At 39.2% G+C, this 15,565-nt stretch overlaps 1 protein-coding gene across 6 annotated transcripts in view; it reads left to right on the forward strand.

The window, feature by feature from the left end:
- The window catches only part of pbx1a (pre-B-cell leukemia homeobox 1a), a 78,668-nt gene extending 65,801 nt beyond the window's left edge, over nucleotides 1–12,867 (forward strand). For 5 of the 6 annotated variants that reach the window (XM_044367223.1, XM_044367224.1, XM_044367222.1 and 2 more), the window contains 6 exons: nucleotides 2,147–2,337; nucleotides 2,674–2,809; nucleotides 3,774–3,933; nucleotides 4,862–4,974; nucleotides 6,203–6,292; nucleotides 10,831–12,867. In XM_044367223.1, the coding sequence (XP_044223158.1) occupies nucleotides 2,147–2,337; nucleotides 2,674–2,809; nucleotides 3,774–3,933; nucleotides 4,862–4,974; nucleotides 6,203–6,292; nucleotides 10,831–10,923 (783 nt within the window). In that variant the 3' untranslated portion in view covers nucleotides 10,924–12,867. The remainder of the gene's footprint in view (nucleotides 1–2,146; nucleotides 2,338–2,673; nucleotides 2,810–3,773; nucleotides 3,934–4,861; nucleotides 4,975–6,202; nucleotides 6,293–10,830) is intronic. The other variant, XM_044367227.1, reaches the window with a different exon arrangement.
- Nucleotides 12,868–15,565: the final 2,698 nt, after the last annotated feature.

Genomic DNA, 15,565 nt, shown 5'->3' on the forward strand with positions numbered 1-15,565 from the left:
CATTTCCTCAGATATAGTATATCATATCTAATTTAGCTCAGTCCCTTCTCCTGCAACAGATTTTCATTTGGCCATTTTATTTGTAATATATTTTATTTTACCAGTTAATACTGAAATGCATTGGTAAGATTCCAGCCTGCCACATGTTTTGGCCAGCACCACTTTTATATCATCTAGAAAGCCTTAAAGTCCCCATGATAGGCAGTGTCTGCCCTGTTAAAGTATCCATAAGAAAGACACTGTCAGGATCTAATTTTCGAGTATTTTATGTCCCCTTCACAATGAAACACTCAGGGGAATCCTCTGCAGTACTGTACCTCAGTGTGTTGACTCACCCCTTTGGGAACAATGATCTAATTTTTAAAATATTTATGGGCATTTGTATGATTTTATTGGAGAGATGACAGGAAATTAATGGATAGCAAGATGGGGAATGACATGAAACAAAGGTCTCAGGCTGGATGAGAACCGGCAACACTGCGGTTCATGGCTGACTCTTTAACCCCTACGCAACAAAGGCGCCCCACCGAGGGTCTGTCTCATTCTTTCACTACAGACAGTTTATATCCCACTGATAGGGTCTGCTAGGTGCCAAATCTAGCCAACTTTTTAACTTTGATTTTCTATTTATTGCTGTTTAAATGCTCAAAGCAGCTGAAAACAGTCTTGACTGATGGTAAATATGAGTAGAGGTGAAACCCTCAATAAATATAAGTGAATTTAGTGTAAAGGTTATATTTCATATAAAATATTGACATGGACAAAAATGTGACTTGACTGATGAATTACAAAAACTCTTCTCGTGTTCTTCATGGGGACAAAACATATAGCGATACATTATACAGACCCCATCTCTTGTGTTACACTATAAACTTGACCTACAGAAATGAGATTCATTCCACTTTCAGGGGCAATGTTCAGTAGCTGACTCTGACCTCTGACCTCTCCTGTTGGAGGAGAGCAAGAAAATGGATCTCTTTTTTTGGGATACCAGAAATAGAATCAATAAATGCAAAAAAAATAAAAAAAATAATGAGGGTTTGAGACTTTGTATGTGCTCTATCTAAACAGAGTTTGAATGTTCTCTCCTGAAGTCTCTTTGTGTCTCCTTCTACGGTGCGAACACATGCAGCTGAGGTGATTTGAAGACTCTAAATTGCCCATAGTTGTAAATGTGGGAGTGAATGTTTGTGTTTTAGCACATTTCTCTGCCCTTTGTCCAATGCCTGCTGGAAAAAGCTCCATCTGTGAGCCTAAATAGGAATAAGTTTGTATAAATGATGGACGAGATATTTTCCCGAGCATTTTTAACTAAGCTCTTGAAATCAGCTCTCGCAGACCAACTCGTGACAAGCCAAGCTTTCAGAGATGTTATCTTCAGCAGGCAAGCAGCCATTATATCAGTCACACACCAGCTCTTTTCCAAAGACTGTAACGTCTTGTCATTCCCTCGGAAGTCAAAGCTTTCTGGGTTTGTCATCTTCTCTGAGGAAGGCTAGTCATCGCTAACTGTCACAGTCAATATACACCTGAGCATTTTTGTGTCACCACGCTACGTACGCCGTGCACGCATGTGAGTGAGTAGTGTCTGGCGTGTGTGTGCAAGCAGAACGGCTGCTCGGTGCATCACTTTGACTGACGTAACCCTGGTGTTGACAAGCAACAGACACCTTGACTCTGAATGCAGTCATATCCAGTGACTGATTCAGACAGAGGGAGAACGAGGTAGACTGAAAGATGGAGTGAAAAGAGAGAGAGACAGTTTAAACCTCTTGAACGTGAACGGGACTGAAAGCCTGCTGTCATTTTAGATTTCTCCTCACTTGTCACATTTTCGCTTCCATTGAAGAGAAGTCTTTTTAATATTCAGAGCACTGCGAGTCTTGCTGCCTCCACTGTATGACTCCACTGCCACATTTGTTTGGCGTGAAACCTCGCGCTGTGTCTGCTGCTTTAATTTAGACTATTCTTACTACCTCTTACGCCGCTCCTGTAATACTGTCAGCATTGCTTCTGCTGAGGCCAAGGCCTACCACTGAAGGCGCAGTCCCTCCAGAATCCAATTTCATCCTTTTGTTCTGTCTGAAGCTGTCGAGCCGCCGTGATAGTTATTCTTTTTATGAATCCTGTCTGTCTGTGCATCCAGGCGTGCAATGAGTTCACCACCCATGTGATGAACCTGCTGAGGGAGCAGTCTCGAACACGACCCATCTCGCCCAAAGAGATCGAGCGCATGGTCAGCATCATCCACCGCAAATTCAGCTCCATCCAGATGCAGCTGAAACAGAGCACCTGCGAGGCCGTCATGATCCTGCGCTCACGCTTTCTCGATGCCAGGTCTGTGTGTGTGTCCATGTGAATGTGTAGTACAAAGCCTATCCTTCTAATTTAATGCACTTTCCTCCAAATTGTTCTATTTTTTATGAAAAGGTTTTTTTTAAATTTTTGTTTCTGTTGCCACTGGTCAGACATCAAACTGTGTCTTTACCTTTATTCGTTTTTGGTTTATGTTCTGTCTTTTTTTCTGTTGTTTTGACAGTTTTTAATAATTAAAGCACTGTTCTGACAGCTGAACTATCTTGCTTCAATGAAGAGGAATCTACTTAATATATTTCTGTTCTAAGTATTTATTTAATTTCCATTCTCTCCTTCTCTTTGCTTCTCTCTGTCCAGACGAAAGAGGAGGAACTTCAACAAACAGGCGACAGAGATTCTAAACGAGTACTTTTACTCCCATCTCAGTAACCCCTATCCCAGCGAGGAGGCCAAAGAAGAGCTGGCCAAAAAATGCAGCATCACAGTGTCACAGGTAACCAGAATAAACAAATGAATTTACATAGACCGTCTGGTAAATCAGTTGGTCAAAAATGTGATTGATTTTAAATCTAACTTAACCAGGAGTTTTTTTTGTAGTTTTAGTTTTTATTGGTTTTACAAGTAAGTCAATCTTAACACTGTATTGCGCTACAGTGAGCTTTAGTGTAAACAATACTGCGGTTATGGTTACTAGATGTCCAGCTTAGCTTACAGTAGCTTGTGGCACCCAGTTGATGTATTATCGACAATAATAATCAAAGTGTCAACGTTGACTCAAGTAAAACTATGCTGCGTTTACTTAGTAGTTTATTCAGTCTGATTCATTATTTTAATAAGTTGTGAATTTTTGCTCTCTCAATTTATCTTTATTTTGCAAGTTTAAGTTCAATATGCATGCAGTTCAATCTGCAGCATAAGTCTACTGTATATTTGTGATCATTTTCATCCTCACAGAGATGAAGGTCAGTAAGATGAAATGATAAGAGAGGTTATCTGTATCCTCGTAAACTAATGACTGGCCACAAACAAGTTAATCACTGTCATTGGAGTCCAACTACAGGCATAAACTGTATAGCGCTGGTCCGTGAAGTTCCCCTTATGTCAGATTCATAACCATCAAAAACATTTAAAGATAAACTTGCAAATTTGGACAGGCTAACATGTCTCTGGTGTCTTTTTCATTTTGAAGGTTCCAGATTTGTAGGATAGTGATAAAAAATAATCATTAAAAAAAACATCCCAACTGGAAGCCACAGTTATGTCAAAGCGGCCACAAAAGCCTGTGTTAAAATGTGGTGTATGAACTGGTGCAGAAATCCCAGCAAATATTAATATTAAACACTCCAAGTGAAGTGATATCAAATTTTATTCCTGTCTTTTGTATGTTTGCTTGTATAGATGTCGAATAAAATGTATTATAATTAAGCCACTGTGTCTTGTCACTGCTGTTTTCTCAGGTATCAAACTGGTTTGGGAACAAGAGAATCCGATACAAGAAAAACATCGGCAAGTTCCAAGAAGAGGCCAATATGTACGCAGCGAGGACCGCAGTCAATGCAACCAGTGTGTCTGCTCACGGCAGCCAGGCAAACTCCCCATCAACTCCCAATTCAGCAGGTGAGCTTCAGACTGGCTAGCTTGTATCACCAGGAGCTCTATAGATATTAAAAGAATCAGCAAAGATTTCATTTTTATACCAAAGCAGATAGATGCACAATAGAGTACAATAATGTGCTCATACCTGAGCCCCACCTCAAGAATTCTGTCTCTGGTGTGGTTTCATTTTGACTAACAGAAAGCCTTTCTTAACACAGTAATGTAGTTTCGCTTTCTTGCCCTTCTTGTTCAGTTTTTTCTCTTCTCTCTGCCTTTGCTGACTGACTCTCTCCCTCATTTTCTCTCTCTCTCTCTGTCTCTCTTTCTCTCTGTTATTGACCTCTTGGTCTTGTGGACGTTAATTTTTCCTGCCTCTTGTCCGGTTGACCTCGTGCATGCCATTAAGCTGCTCAAAGGGCAAGCGGAGTCTTTTGTCATATAGAGACTTCGCAACTGTATTGGATTAGGACCGGGTGTTGAAATCAAGTTACGCGATGGTCTCTTTACATCTGGGGAGCTGGGGTCCATTAAAGGACGAAGACGATTCTTTGGGTCTTCCTGCAGATCAATTATTACTTCCTTAATGAAACACTAGCAGAATGGGCATTTAACAATAATATAATCCATAAGGGTCGCTTTAACTGGACTTAAACAGTTTTACGATGATTATCTGTCTCATGGTTCTCGTTTCCTTTTAAATTATGGTGAGGAGATATTTTAATGTGCACCTTCTGCGTCTGTTGTGTGCAGGGTTATAGAAATACCCTTTTTCACGATAGCTGCCGCCCTCCCAAACTACTGTAACCCACTCAATGCACTTTTGCTTATGCATGATCATTTTAACTCCTTTTTCTGTCCCTCTCTTCCTCCCTGCTACTTTTTCTCTCTTTTCTGTTATTTGTTGTCTTGCTCTCTTGCTCTTTTCTTCTCTGACTCTGTGTATTCTCAGGTTCTGCTGGCTCTTTTAACATGTCAAACTCCGGAGACTTGTTCATGAGTGTGCAGTCCCTCAATGGGGACTCATACCAAGGGGGGCAGGTTGGGGCCAACATACAATCCCAGGTAGGCGCCTTTCCAAGTTCAGTGTCTGACATGACCGAAAGCTCACAAGCATTTGAGATCACATGTAAAAATGTTCAACCACTGACCAGTTTGAGGGTGTAGAAACACAATAACTTGACCCACACAGAGAAACAGAGGTCACATGTAGCCTTAAGTGTTACATTAATGTAAAAGCCATTGTCAACCCACAGTTGAGTAGACGACTGCAGACAGTTTTGGAAACGGTGCAACACTCATCAGCGCTCTTGACAAGGGTTCACATAGCCACTGGTGCACTGTAGCTCCCTGACCTTGCCCCAGTGGACAGTGATGACCAGCGTAGTGTTTCTGAGTGTTACAACTCTCACCATAGATTAAAGAATCACTACCCGAGGTGATATTCTCATTTGTTTTCAGTGCTTTTGGCATCATTTCTCAACCCCTCCACCCCCCCCCTTTTTTCTATTCAGATCAGCTCTCCAAATGCTTTAGGTCGTTCATGAATATGCAAAAGGAATGACCCTTATAGGAGGTAAAGTGGTCTTCAGGGTTGGCCCTTAATTATTGAAACTCATGTTCCTTCTAAAGGATTATTTTTCTGAATGTGTCAGAATGGCCTCACTCCCAGAGCTGTACAATTGAATGAAAGGGGGAAAAAAGAAGGAACAACTTTGACTAAATTGGCCTCCTGAGTAGAGTAGTCTGATTTGTTGTGAAATCCAGATGGCAGGTGTGTTGTCATGCATAACCTGGCTGGCTGCTCTGCCAAAAGCTGCAAAGTTGCTTCCAGTGAATATGTGAAGAACATAGATATGGCAGTATTCCAATAAAATTGTTACAACAAAATAATGTGATGTTACCTCAGCTACGCCATATTTTTATTGGCAGCCATGTCAGGCAAACGTGTTTCGATGTGAAGTTTTCTGAGAGTATTTAGTTCATTGACAATGTGTGGTAAAAAAAAAGAAACAGGTCAATGTGTCTGCATTAGATGTATTATTTAACCACGACTACAAATATATTCATAATTTGTTACTTCATGTTGTGTTTTTTGTAGTTTTGTCCTTTTGCAATGTCTGTTATCAAGCTTGTAATAGCAGCCAAATCATTCTGATTCTCTGTTTGTAACCTTTTCCTGTTTATGGTACCCTTTTACTATCAGACTGACCTTTCCTTGTGCATGGCTGTCTTTGTTATCCGGATCTTTTGTCAGACCAGGCCTTTTGTTTGTGTGTCCCTGTTGTTCCAGGTGGATACCCTTCGCCATGTTATCAGCCAGACCGGAGGATACAGTGACAGCCTCGCAGCCAGCCAGATGTACAGTCCACAGGGCATCAACGTAAGACCTGTAAACAATCTCCTTCTGTCCTTCTCAACATTTCTTTGTTGTTTCACTTTGCAATGATTCCCCAGTTGCAGGATGTGTATAATATCGTGTAATTCTGCGTGCATGCTGGGATGCCACTTAGGAGAGTTTGTTGGGGTTGGGCTGTTGTCCAGCCAGTTGCCCCCCCTGCTCCAGTCGTGCCCTGGGTGGCAGGCAATGAGGCAGCTACCAGGCTGAGTAGCTGGACACGCTCCTAGTCTGTCGGAGGATATTAGCGTTAGCGAGGCACCTGCAGTCGACAGGAACAAGGACACAGGTGTCATCCTACCTCCCGACGCTGCCTTCACATTGGCACTATAGGACAAGTCATACCTCCCTTCCCTTCCAAGCTGGCTACACAAAAAAAAGTTCCCAGTCGCTAATTCTTAAAATAACTCTTTAACTAGCCTGTCAAAGGCTGGGCCAGTTTTCTAGGTCTCCTTGCTGGGCTGGTCAGGGCGGGACAGGCAACACTGGAGGCAGTGTGTTAGCATGTAGATCCATAGCGACAGGCTGCGCAGGGCTGAACAGAATCAATACGACAGTCACAGGGACAGAAAGAGCGGGGCTTTGGGCTAACAGTCCAAGCACATTGGTCAGATCATTCATCCACAGGAACAGCGACACTGACAGCCAAGTCTGCAACACGCCTCGTGCTAAAATAAGAATGTGGATGCATCTAGCTCGCTACAACATGCAACAGGCTCAAGTGGAAATAGGTGTTCAACACACTGTCCGGGTGCTAATGAAAGCTGACAAAATCTATGCGCGAAATGTCAAAACCAAAACTAACCTCCTAACTTAAGTGTTAGTAGGAATGTGAAGTTGTGTTATGAATCTCTCATGTATTACCACTACATGCGAATCACAGAACTAAGCATCCGATTTTCAAAAAAATATATACCCGACAATTTTTGAACTAAAGTTTGTATGCAATTAAGGAAATTTAGAGATTGTCCGCTGCTTTAAATATCTCGGTGTCATTATGAATGATAATGGTTCATTTAAGAATACCATTGAGGAGCTGCATAAGCAAGCCTCCCGTTCTATGTTTGCCCTCTTTTGTAAATGCACAACATTTGATTTACCTGTAGATGTCACACTAGATCGTTTTGACAGGTTAGTTACACCAGTTATGTTGTATGCATGTGAAGTTTGGGGGTTTGAAAAAATAGATATATTGGAAAAACCCTAAAAGTTAAAACAACAACCTGCAATAATATGGTCTATGCCATCGTTCTTGCAGTTCAATCAGATACTGGATGACTGTGGTTTGTCTTACCTCTGGCTCACACAAAAAGTGTAACAACATCAACTGGTCGAAACTGTTGAAGTTAGTGGCAAAGTGAGCTCAAAAGTGTGAAAGCATGTGATCTTTGTGTAGAATTTAAACAAGAGCTTAAATTGGAAAAGTATCTGTTGTATGAAAACCGAAAGTAGACTACAGACAGGCTATTTGTAACTTCAGGGTGAACAACACCCGACTTCCCACTTGTCTCTGGAAGATATAAAGGGCTGCATAGAAAACTTTGTAATTACAACTGTCTGGGAGACAAATATCATATTTTGTTTGAATGTAAGAATGTAAGCATGATGATTTACAGATCAAGTTGCTTGACAAAGTATTATTTAAAATGCCCATCTATGTTTAAATTAATTTTGTTATTTGAATCAGATAAGCCAAAAGTTGTTTTTGAAGAATGTCCTTCCATTGTTTAAATAACATTTGTTGTACTTTAGCCACACCGTGTGCTATTGTTTTGTTATGTTCTGTCTGTGCTCCATACTATGAGATCATGGTCTTGAGTCAAAATGAATGAATGAATGAATGAATGAATGAATGAATGAAAAAGCCAGATGGTAGATTAACAAAACTATCGGCTGCTCTAAAAATCCTTAAAGACTCTTCCAACATTCTGGATGAAAAAAACATTTAACCTGTTTCTCAAGTTCCTCTCTATATAAATACTTATTGATGTTTTGTTCACAAATATTATATTTTCATACAAAAGAACCTTGCTCGTGCTTTACAAAAAGAGGATATATGTCATTTCTAGCTACCTGGATAGGAGCAGCTTGAGAAACTGGTTAAAAAACTGTTTTATATATATATATTTTTTGGAAATATCTACAGAACAACAGTAAGTTAAGACCCATACAAAAATAATCCCTCTCAGTCATCTCTTATGACCCACTAGAAGTGTGTGGCGGTGTATTTATCTACAGAGACTCTGCCCTCTGCCTGTATTTTCTTATTTTCTTATTATTTTGCTGTGTGTTCAGGACGCTTCTGAGCATCACCCTTTGGGCAGTGGGTGTGTAGCCCCTCAGCCAACAACAAGGGTGTGAGGATGGGACTCGTAGCATAGCGACCAGGTTACAGGTCATACCTCCAGGTTGCTCTGCTCTCTGTCTCTGTGTCATGAATGTATAAAGAGCTGTGGGTCTGTGTGACTGAGCTACACACACACAGAGCAGAGAGGCCACAGCGGACAGGATGATGTTCTGAATTCACACAAAATCTGGCAACGCAGCACCTTCCCGCAGGGTTGTGCGGAGGTGTGGGCCTGTTTATTTGTGCTTTAGAACGTAACCGCTGTGAAACAATCAAATAAAATATAATAGCAGTGAGTGATGTATTAAAAAATATCATTACCATTATTGTCACAGAATGTATTGCGATAATTTGTCGTGATATAGATTTGAGTCATAACATCCAGACCTAGTAGAAATACTTATTTTGGAAGAATGACATTTGATAAAAAAACAATAAAAGAATTAAAATAACAATATTTGATAATAGTGATGACAATATGAGGGTCTTAGTGTTTTTATAGTGAATAGACTTTCTAAAAAGAAAAATTAAAAAGAAAGAAAAAAAAGAGTTGTGAATGAAGTGTTGGTACTTGTATTTATTTATTTATTTAGCTCCGATGAAATTTTTTCTCTCTAAGATCTACTGACTTGAACTCTCGTGGTTCACATCTCCTTCTTTATCCTTGAACAGCAATTACACCCCTCAAATTGCTGGTGGGTGTTGCCTCTCCCAGAGACTGGAAATGTTTTTTTTCTCATTCTCTCTTTTTTCCCCTCTCGCTTCTGAATAAGATGACAGACAGTCTGTACGCAAAATAACAGGGTTTGGAAATAAGAGGCTGCCAAAGCACATTCCCAGCTCTCACTAATAGCATGGAAATTGCAATTAATGTCCTTAATGGTCTTTAGTCAACCTTTTATCATGATTTGAGAAGGCTTCCATTTTAAAGAGCTATTTTTTTATTGTGATAATTTATTCTTTTATCAACCATCTCAGGGGTATATTCTGAGATATATGAAAGGTCTGCGTATTGTGCGTTTCATCTTTTCTGTTTATCTCACATTATGTCAGCCATTTGGAGGGAAAAATTAGGGAAGTGGTGCAAGAATATTTTTAATGAAGAGTCTCTTAAAAACAGTGTTTGTCAGTTTTTAGTATTGACTGTCAAGTAGCAGTAGGACAAACATCACTGTTATAGCTTTCATATTTGCATTTTAATTTTTTTTTGCTTTTAGGACAGAATAAACCAACTCAAAACCCCTTCTATCTTCAATAAAAGCTGTTTTTCTATGTTCTGAATATTTTCATAAAGCAATACACGAAGAGAGTTAGATGGGAAGATCAATACCACTCTCATACCTGTCTATCAAATATGAGGCTGGAACAGTTGAGTTGGCTCCGTCCAAAGGTAACAAAATCCCACTGCCAGAACCTCTAAAGCTCTCTAATACCTTGTTTGTTTAAGTGTCAAGATGACAAGTTGCGGTTTTACGGGGGTAGGGTGCCAAACTATTTCTTGGCTGGAGGTAGGGACTTCCTTGAGATTAAACAAACAAAGTGTCAATTAGAGAGTTTTAGGTAGTTTTTTGGGATTTTTTTTTTTTTTTATCTGTGCCCGTTTGCTAGTTGTTTTACCCTGTTTTCAGTCTTTATCCTAAGCTAAGCTAACCATTTCCTCAAGCTTCATATTGAACGGACAAATAAGAGAGTGGCATCAATCTTCTTATCTAACACACAAATAAACATATTCCCAGAATTTCAAATTATTCCTTTAATTAAAGGATATGGCTGGTGATATAAAATCAATATTGTCCTAAAACAGCTGGGCACTATTGTTTTTAGCAAACATTTTTCAAAGTTAGGGAGTTAATAGTTTATTTTTGGGGGACTATTTTTTGCAGTGGAGTAATACACTTTTGTTGCTTTTGGTGTCTGTGGGATGACTCAAAATAAACTACAGTACCCGTTAGTGTAATGAAGGAACCCTCATTTATGTGTGTCTAATAATCTTTGATAACAATGGAGGTCTATGGCACAGAGGAATAAGCTAAGCTAATCAAGTAATGTGATCTGTTGTTGCAAGAAAAACAGAACAGTGCCAACCTTATCCTTACAGATACTTGTATACTCATATTGTATCATACAGTACTCTCTGTTAACATTAAGCTAACTATTTCCTGTCGTGTCTCCACAGACAAACGGTGGCTGGCAAGATGCTCCAACTCCTTCGTCAGTGACATCACCCACGGAAGGACCCGGAAGCGTTCATTCGGATACTTCCAACTGAATATATCCATCTATACACCTCATCCATAAAAAAAACATGAACTGACCTTCCTATCCACAGTATTAAACAAAAGGAATTCACTGTCGCACAGTTTGGAGATGGACTGTGAAATCCTAACCAGAAAAAACAAATCATATTTCCTCTGCTTATAACGTTGGACATTTGGGATACAAACAACAAGTTTCACAATAAAAATCAAAACAACACTGCGATCGATGGAGAAGTTTGTACAGATTTCACATTATATTCAGAGGGCTGGGGTTACTTATTCACTCGTAATGTTTTCACTCATCATGATGAAATGATATGATAAAGTAAATAAATCCAACCATTGGTTTTAACCGAAAATACGTCATTCTACCTCTCAGCCACTAAAAGAAGAAAGTAGAAAAAATGTCAGTGACCATTATTTGTTTTGTAAAAATGAAACTTTTGTCTTTGCAAGCAAGAGGCACATCTTCTTACTTACATTTTGTTGTCTCTCACCTATTCTATGGTACGCCATTTTAGACTTAAATATTGCTCAGTTGTTTACAATGTGTGCTTGATAAAGTATGTTCATCTTCCCCTCTTGGCTCCGACAAGTTAAAACAGAGTTCTGTCAGGAGATTATACCTCTAAGGTAACCCTGTGAAGTATGTTATCTGTAAAACAATAAATAAATACTTGTCATCAAATCGGACAAGCTTGACATCATTCATTAAGATGGAGGATATATCAAGCTAAAACCATTTGTTTTCGCTCTGTTGGTTTTGGTTCTACAGCATATTGGTGGAGCGACAGTAAAGAGCAGTCGCAAAAATGCAAGATTCACTGATGTTGTAAGAAAAACAGTAATTTTGTCTTTTTCTGTTGATCGATGCTGGACAGTGATATTAAAAAAAGTTTTAATTTACTTGAATCCTTCATGATGTTTTCACTGTTCTCCACCACCACCAGGTTTTTGATGCCAAAATGCTGACGTAACCAAAAACAAAACTGTCAAGAAAGGTGTGTCAACATGAAGCCAGTTTTAATATAGTCTGTCATCAGATTATGAAGATATACATCCATCCTGAATATGTTGCATCATATCTTTTCTAACAAATTAAATCCCCCGTCATTTAGCTAGATCTGGTGCTACAATCAAGCGAATAATGCTGTCCCAGTGAAAGAAATAAGAAATATCACTTTCTACGGAAAAGAAAGTTTGTCAAGGACATCTGTAACTGAGTTTGTTTTTCAATACATGAACCGCAATCCACTTAAACAGGGAAGTCATTACGTTAATAGAGTTTTACATGCTTACACAGTGGATCCTTGCTCTTGAATCTACAGCACAGGTCCACATATGCTTGTAGCGTGGAGCCACTGAACATCGCAATGAAAGAAGCATCTGGATGAACCTGTACCTGCTGCTCAGCTCTTCCGAGGACATTTCTGATGTACAAATACTGTTACTTTCCACATTTTGTTGACTAGTGTCCTTTTCTGGGCGTTTATTTACATACGAATCATTTTCAAGATGCAGTCAACATATTATTCTGCTGGTACTGCTTTAGTAACCCTAGAATTGACACCAAAACAAATATAGACATTTGAATTTATGCTTGTCTCAAGTACTATCAGACTGATTTCTTTCAGCATCAAAAAATGTATCAACATTGTAAATGTTAACCATTACACACTAAAGAAGGGACAAGTCATTATGTCAAATAATGTGTTTTCTGAACAGTCTAACCTTGTTTATAGACACTTTTTATGTTGTGTGGCCTATTTGTTTTTGTATTTTGTTGTTTTATTTTTATTGTTATGCTTAATGTAGGCTATTTTTTTGCTTTCCTACTCTCGTGAATTAGCTCATGAACTTTCAACATGTGTTTATGTGCACCATTGTGCTTGACTTGCTTTGTTGAAAAGGGTTTTCAACACATTAAAAATGATATGTAATACGGCACGATCATACATCAGTATTTTTTATTGTGGAGTTTATGAGAGAGCAAAGACTCAACATCACACGAAGGCATCAGTGGCACGACGGTAATCACGGTCACTTCTGTGATAGAGTAAGTGAAAGTCAACCAAGGTTAGTGACTGCCAGTAGACTTCCTCCCTTTATGGCCCAGCCTCTCTCTGCCTTCCGTAATGGCTCCTATCCAACATATTAGTGTACATGCACTCAGGCAACCACATGTACACTATACTAATAGTAAGTTTAGGTAATTTATCTCAGAAAGAAAGAAAGAAAGTCACTTTAAAACAATATGTCAGCTTTTTTAGTGTTGATGAGAAGGAAAAGCTTTCATATTTGCATTTGAATTTAAGATTTATGTGATCTTTTTTTCTACTTTTTAGGACCAGGTGAACATTGAATATCCTACTCTACATTCAGAATATTTTATAAAGCAATACATACAGTGGCACATGACCATAGTGATACAGTATATTCTGTTTTGTTCATTTTAATTAAAGGATAAGACTGGAGATACTGTATATTTATATGACTGTACAAATCTCATGAGACGACCTGACAAAAGTCTTTGTTACTCAGCTCTAAACCCATTCATTCCTGCTGAACACATGAATCTATAAATAGTGGCCACTAATATATAGTTGCATTAAAAAAACTCAGTAATTTTCTAAAACAGCTTGGCACTGAAGTTTATAGCATACATCACACAAACAAGTGCAAATAGTGCATTTTTGGGGACTATTTTCAGCAAGATTAATACACATTTGGTGTCCTTGTGAGTATTAACAGCAGCAGCAGAGTGTATGTGTGGGATTGATTCAAAATGAGTACAGTGCCCATCTTCTTGGTCATGAAGGAACATGTTACAGTGCAATAATGGCTGTTTTTTGACAACAATGAAGGTCTATGGCACATAATTACCTATATCAGGCTTTGGATACACATAGAAAGAAATAAAGCATGAAAGGAAGAATATACTGTATTTACTGTAGGTCATCTTACACTCAGATTTTACTTTTTGTCATCATCATATTATCAAAATCTGAAAGTAAAGGAGAAGAATGGTCACGTCCTTGTGAGATTCTCCCCTCAAATGCTACAAACAACACAGCTGACATTATCTGGCTGGACAGTTGCATGTCTGACAGAATTACTTTCATAGCAACTGAATATTCATAATTGGCCAAACACAGGGGTGAGGGTATAAGGGAGCAGTTGGCGGTAAAGTCTGTAGACGGTCACAGGCCTTGACTGCTGAGCGAGTGTGAAATGCCAAGGCCAGACTGCTCCCCTGCGCCCTGAGGGGAGCGAAGGAGCCGGCCTGATCTCACCAACAGAGTGGGCATCAAAAACAATCTGACAAGACTTCATCCCAAAAAACATCTCCCGGCTTGTGCAGCAATCGCTCAGTGCTACACACTCATGAGCTTTGTGTCTGTTTGTGATGATCGCAACATCAAGCCTGCTGCATTATCGTTTAAGACAAAAAAAACAACATCTTGTGCAATAAATTCTGCAGAGAATGATAACAGTTTTTCTCCCATTTTTGAGGGGTTTTGTCATGCAGCGTGGTTTTATCACCTCCTCATTCCTCAGAGGTGGTACTGTGCAGGCTGATTGAAATCTAATGTTGCTGTTGACATCTGCCTCCCCAGCTGTCATTGTACCGCTGTTTATAATTACAGCTGCTGTGGAGGAGCATGGGTGGGTGGCCCAGACACCTTGTCTCACCCTCTCAACAGAGCCCAGCACACTGCTCTAATGTGCAGTGACACAACAGCCCCGACCCTGCTGCTGCTGAACTAACTGACCACATGAGTCCTTGGGTGGTACATCCAAAATTCACTCGTTCACACACTGTCACACAAACTGGGATTATACTATGCACAAGAGACTGGGTGTGACATGTAGATCTCTTAAATTACAGGCCTACAAGACTTTGTTTTTCACTTGTTTCATGGGGACAAGATGTGACAATGTTTAAGGGAACAAATGAGTGAGGAAAAACTGGTAATATTAAATTATATTAGGAATAAATTGATTTGATAAGGACACAAAAACGTGGCTCAAACATAAGCCTATAGGCCAAGCATAAGTGTGTCTCTTGTCTCTCCACAAGATGGCGATGTCAACACATTTGTTTAAAAATCTACTTGTTATTCACATGATGAATGTGCTTTTTACTGTGAATCTAAGTGAAAAGCCAGACTATTACTATTAGATTGTGTGATTGCAATAAGCAAACAATAACATTTACTCCACTGAAACAATTTTGCAAATATTCTACTTTTCACTTTCTTTTTTTTCAGTTTCCCTTGCATAACTCTGAAACCATTTTTTTTTATGTCCCCAGGGTGATGACATATTTTCTGCTTGCTTTTCCTGCTGATCTCTCTGTCCCACTTTGTTTGTTACTCTGTTACTTCTTCAAAGTACTGTCAGAGTCTCTGTCTGTCTTTAAAGAAGGGCATTGTCCCAAATTCTCAGAAAATACAGTGTGTATAATTGTCAGTTGTGTATTGTAGAGAAGCAAGTAGAAAGTTAATTGATACTTCTGCTCCACTACATTTCAGAGTGAAGTATTGTACTTAGTAGTTACTTGGCAGATTTTACATTCAAAACATCTGATCAGCTTGTAAAATATGACGCATGGTTATGGATTTAACTACCCAACAGTACATAAAGTAGTTT

This window comes from Thunnus albacares, chromosome 12 (genome assembly GCF_914725855.1).
Source record: "Thunnus albacares chromosome 12, fThuAlb1.1, whole genome shotgun sequence".
Classification (NCBI taxonomy): domain Eukaryota; kingdom Metazoa; phylum Chordata; class Actinopteri; order Scombriformes; family Scombridae; genus Thunnus; species Thunnus albacares.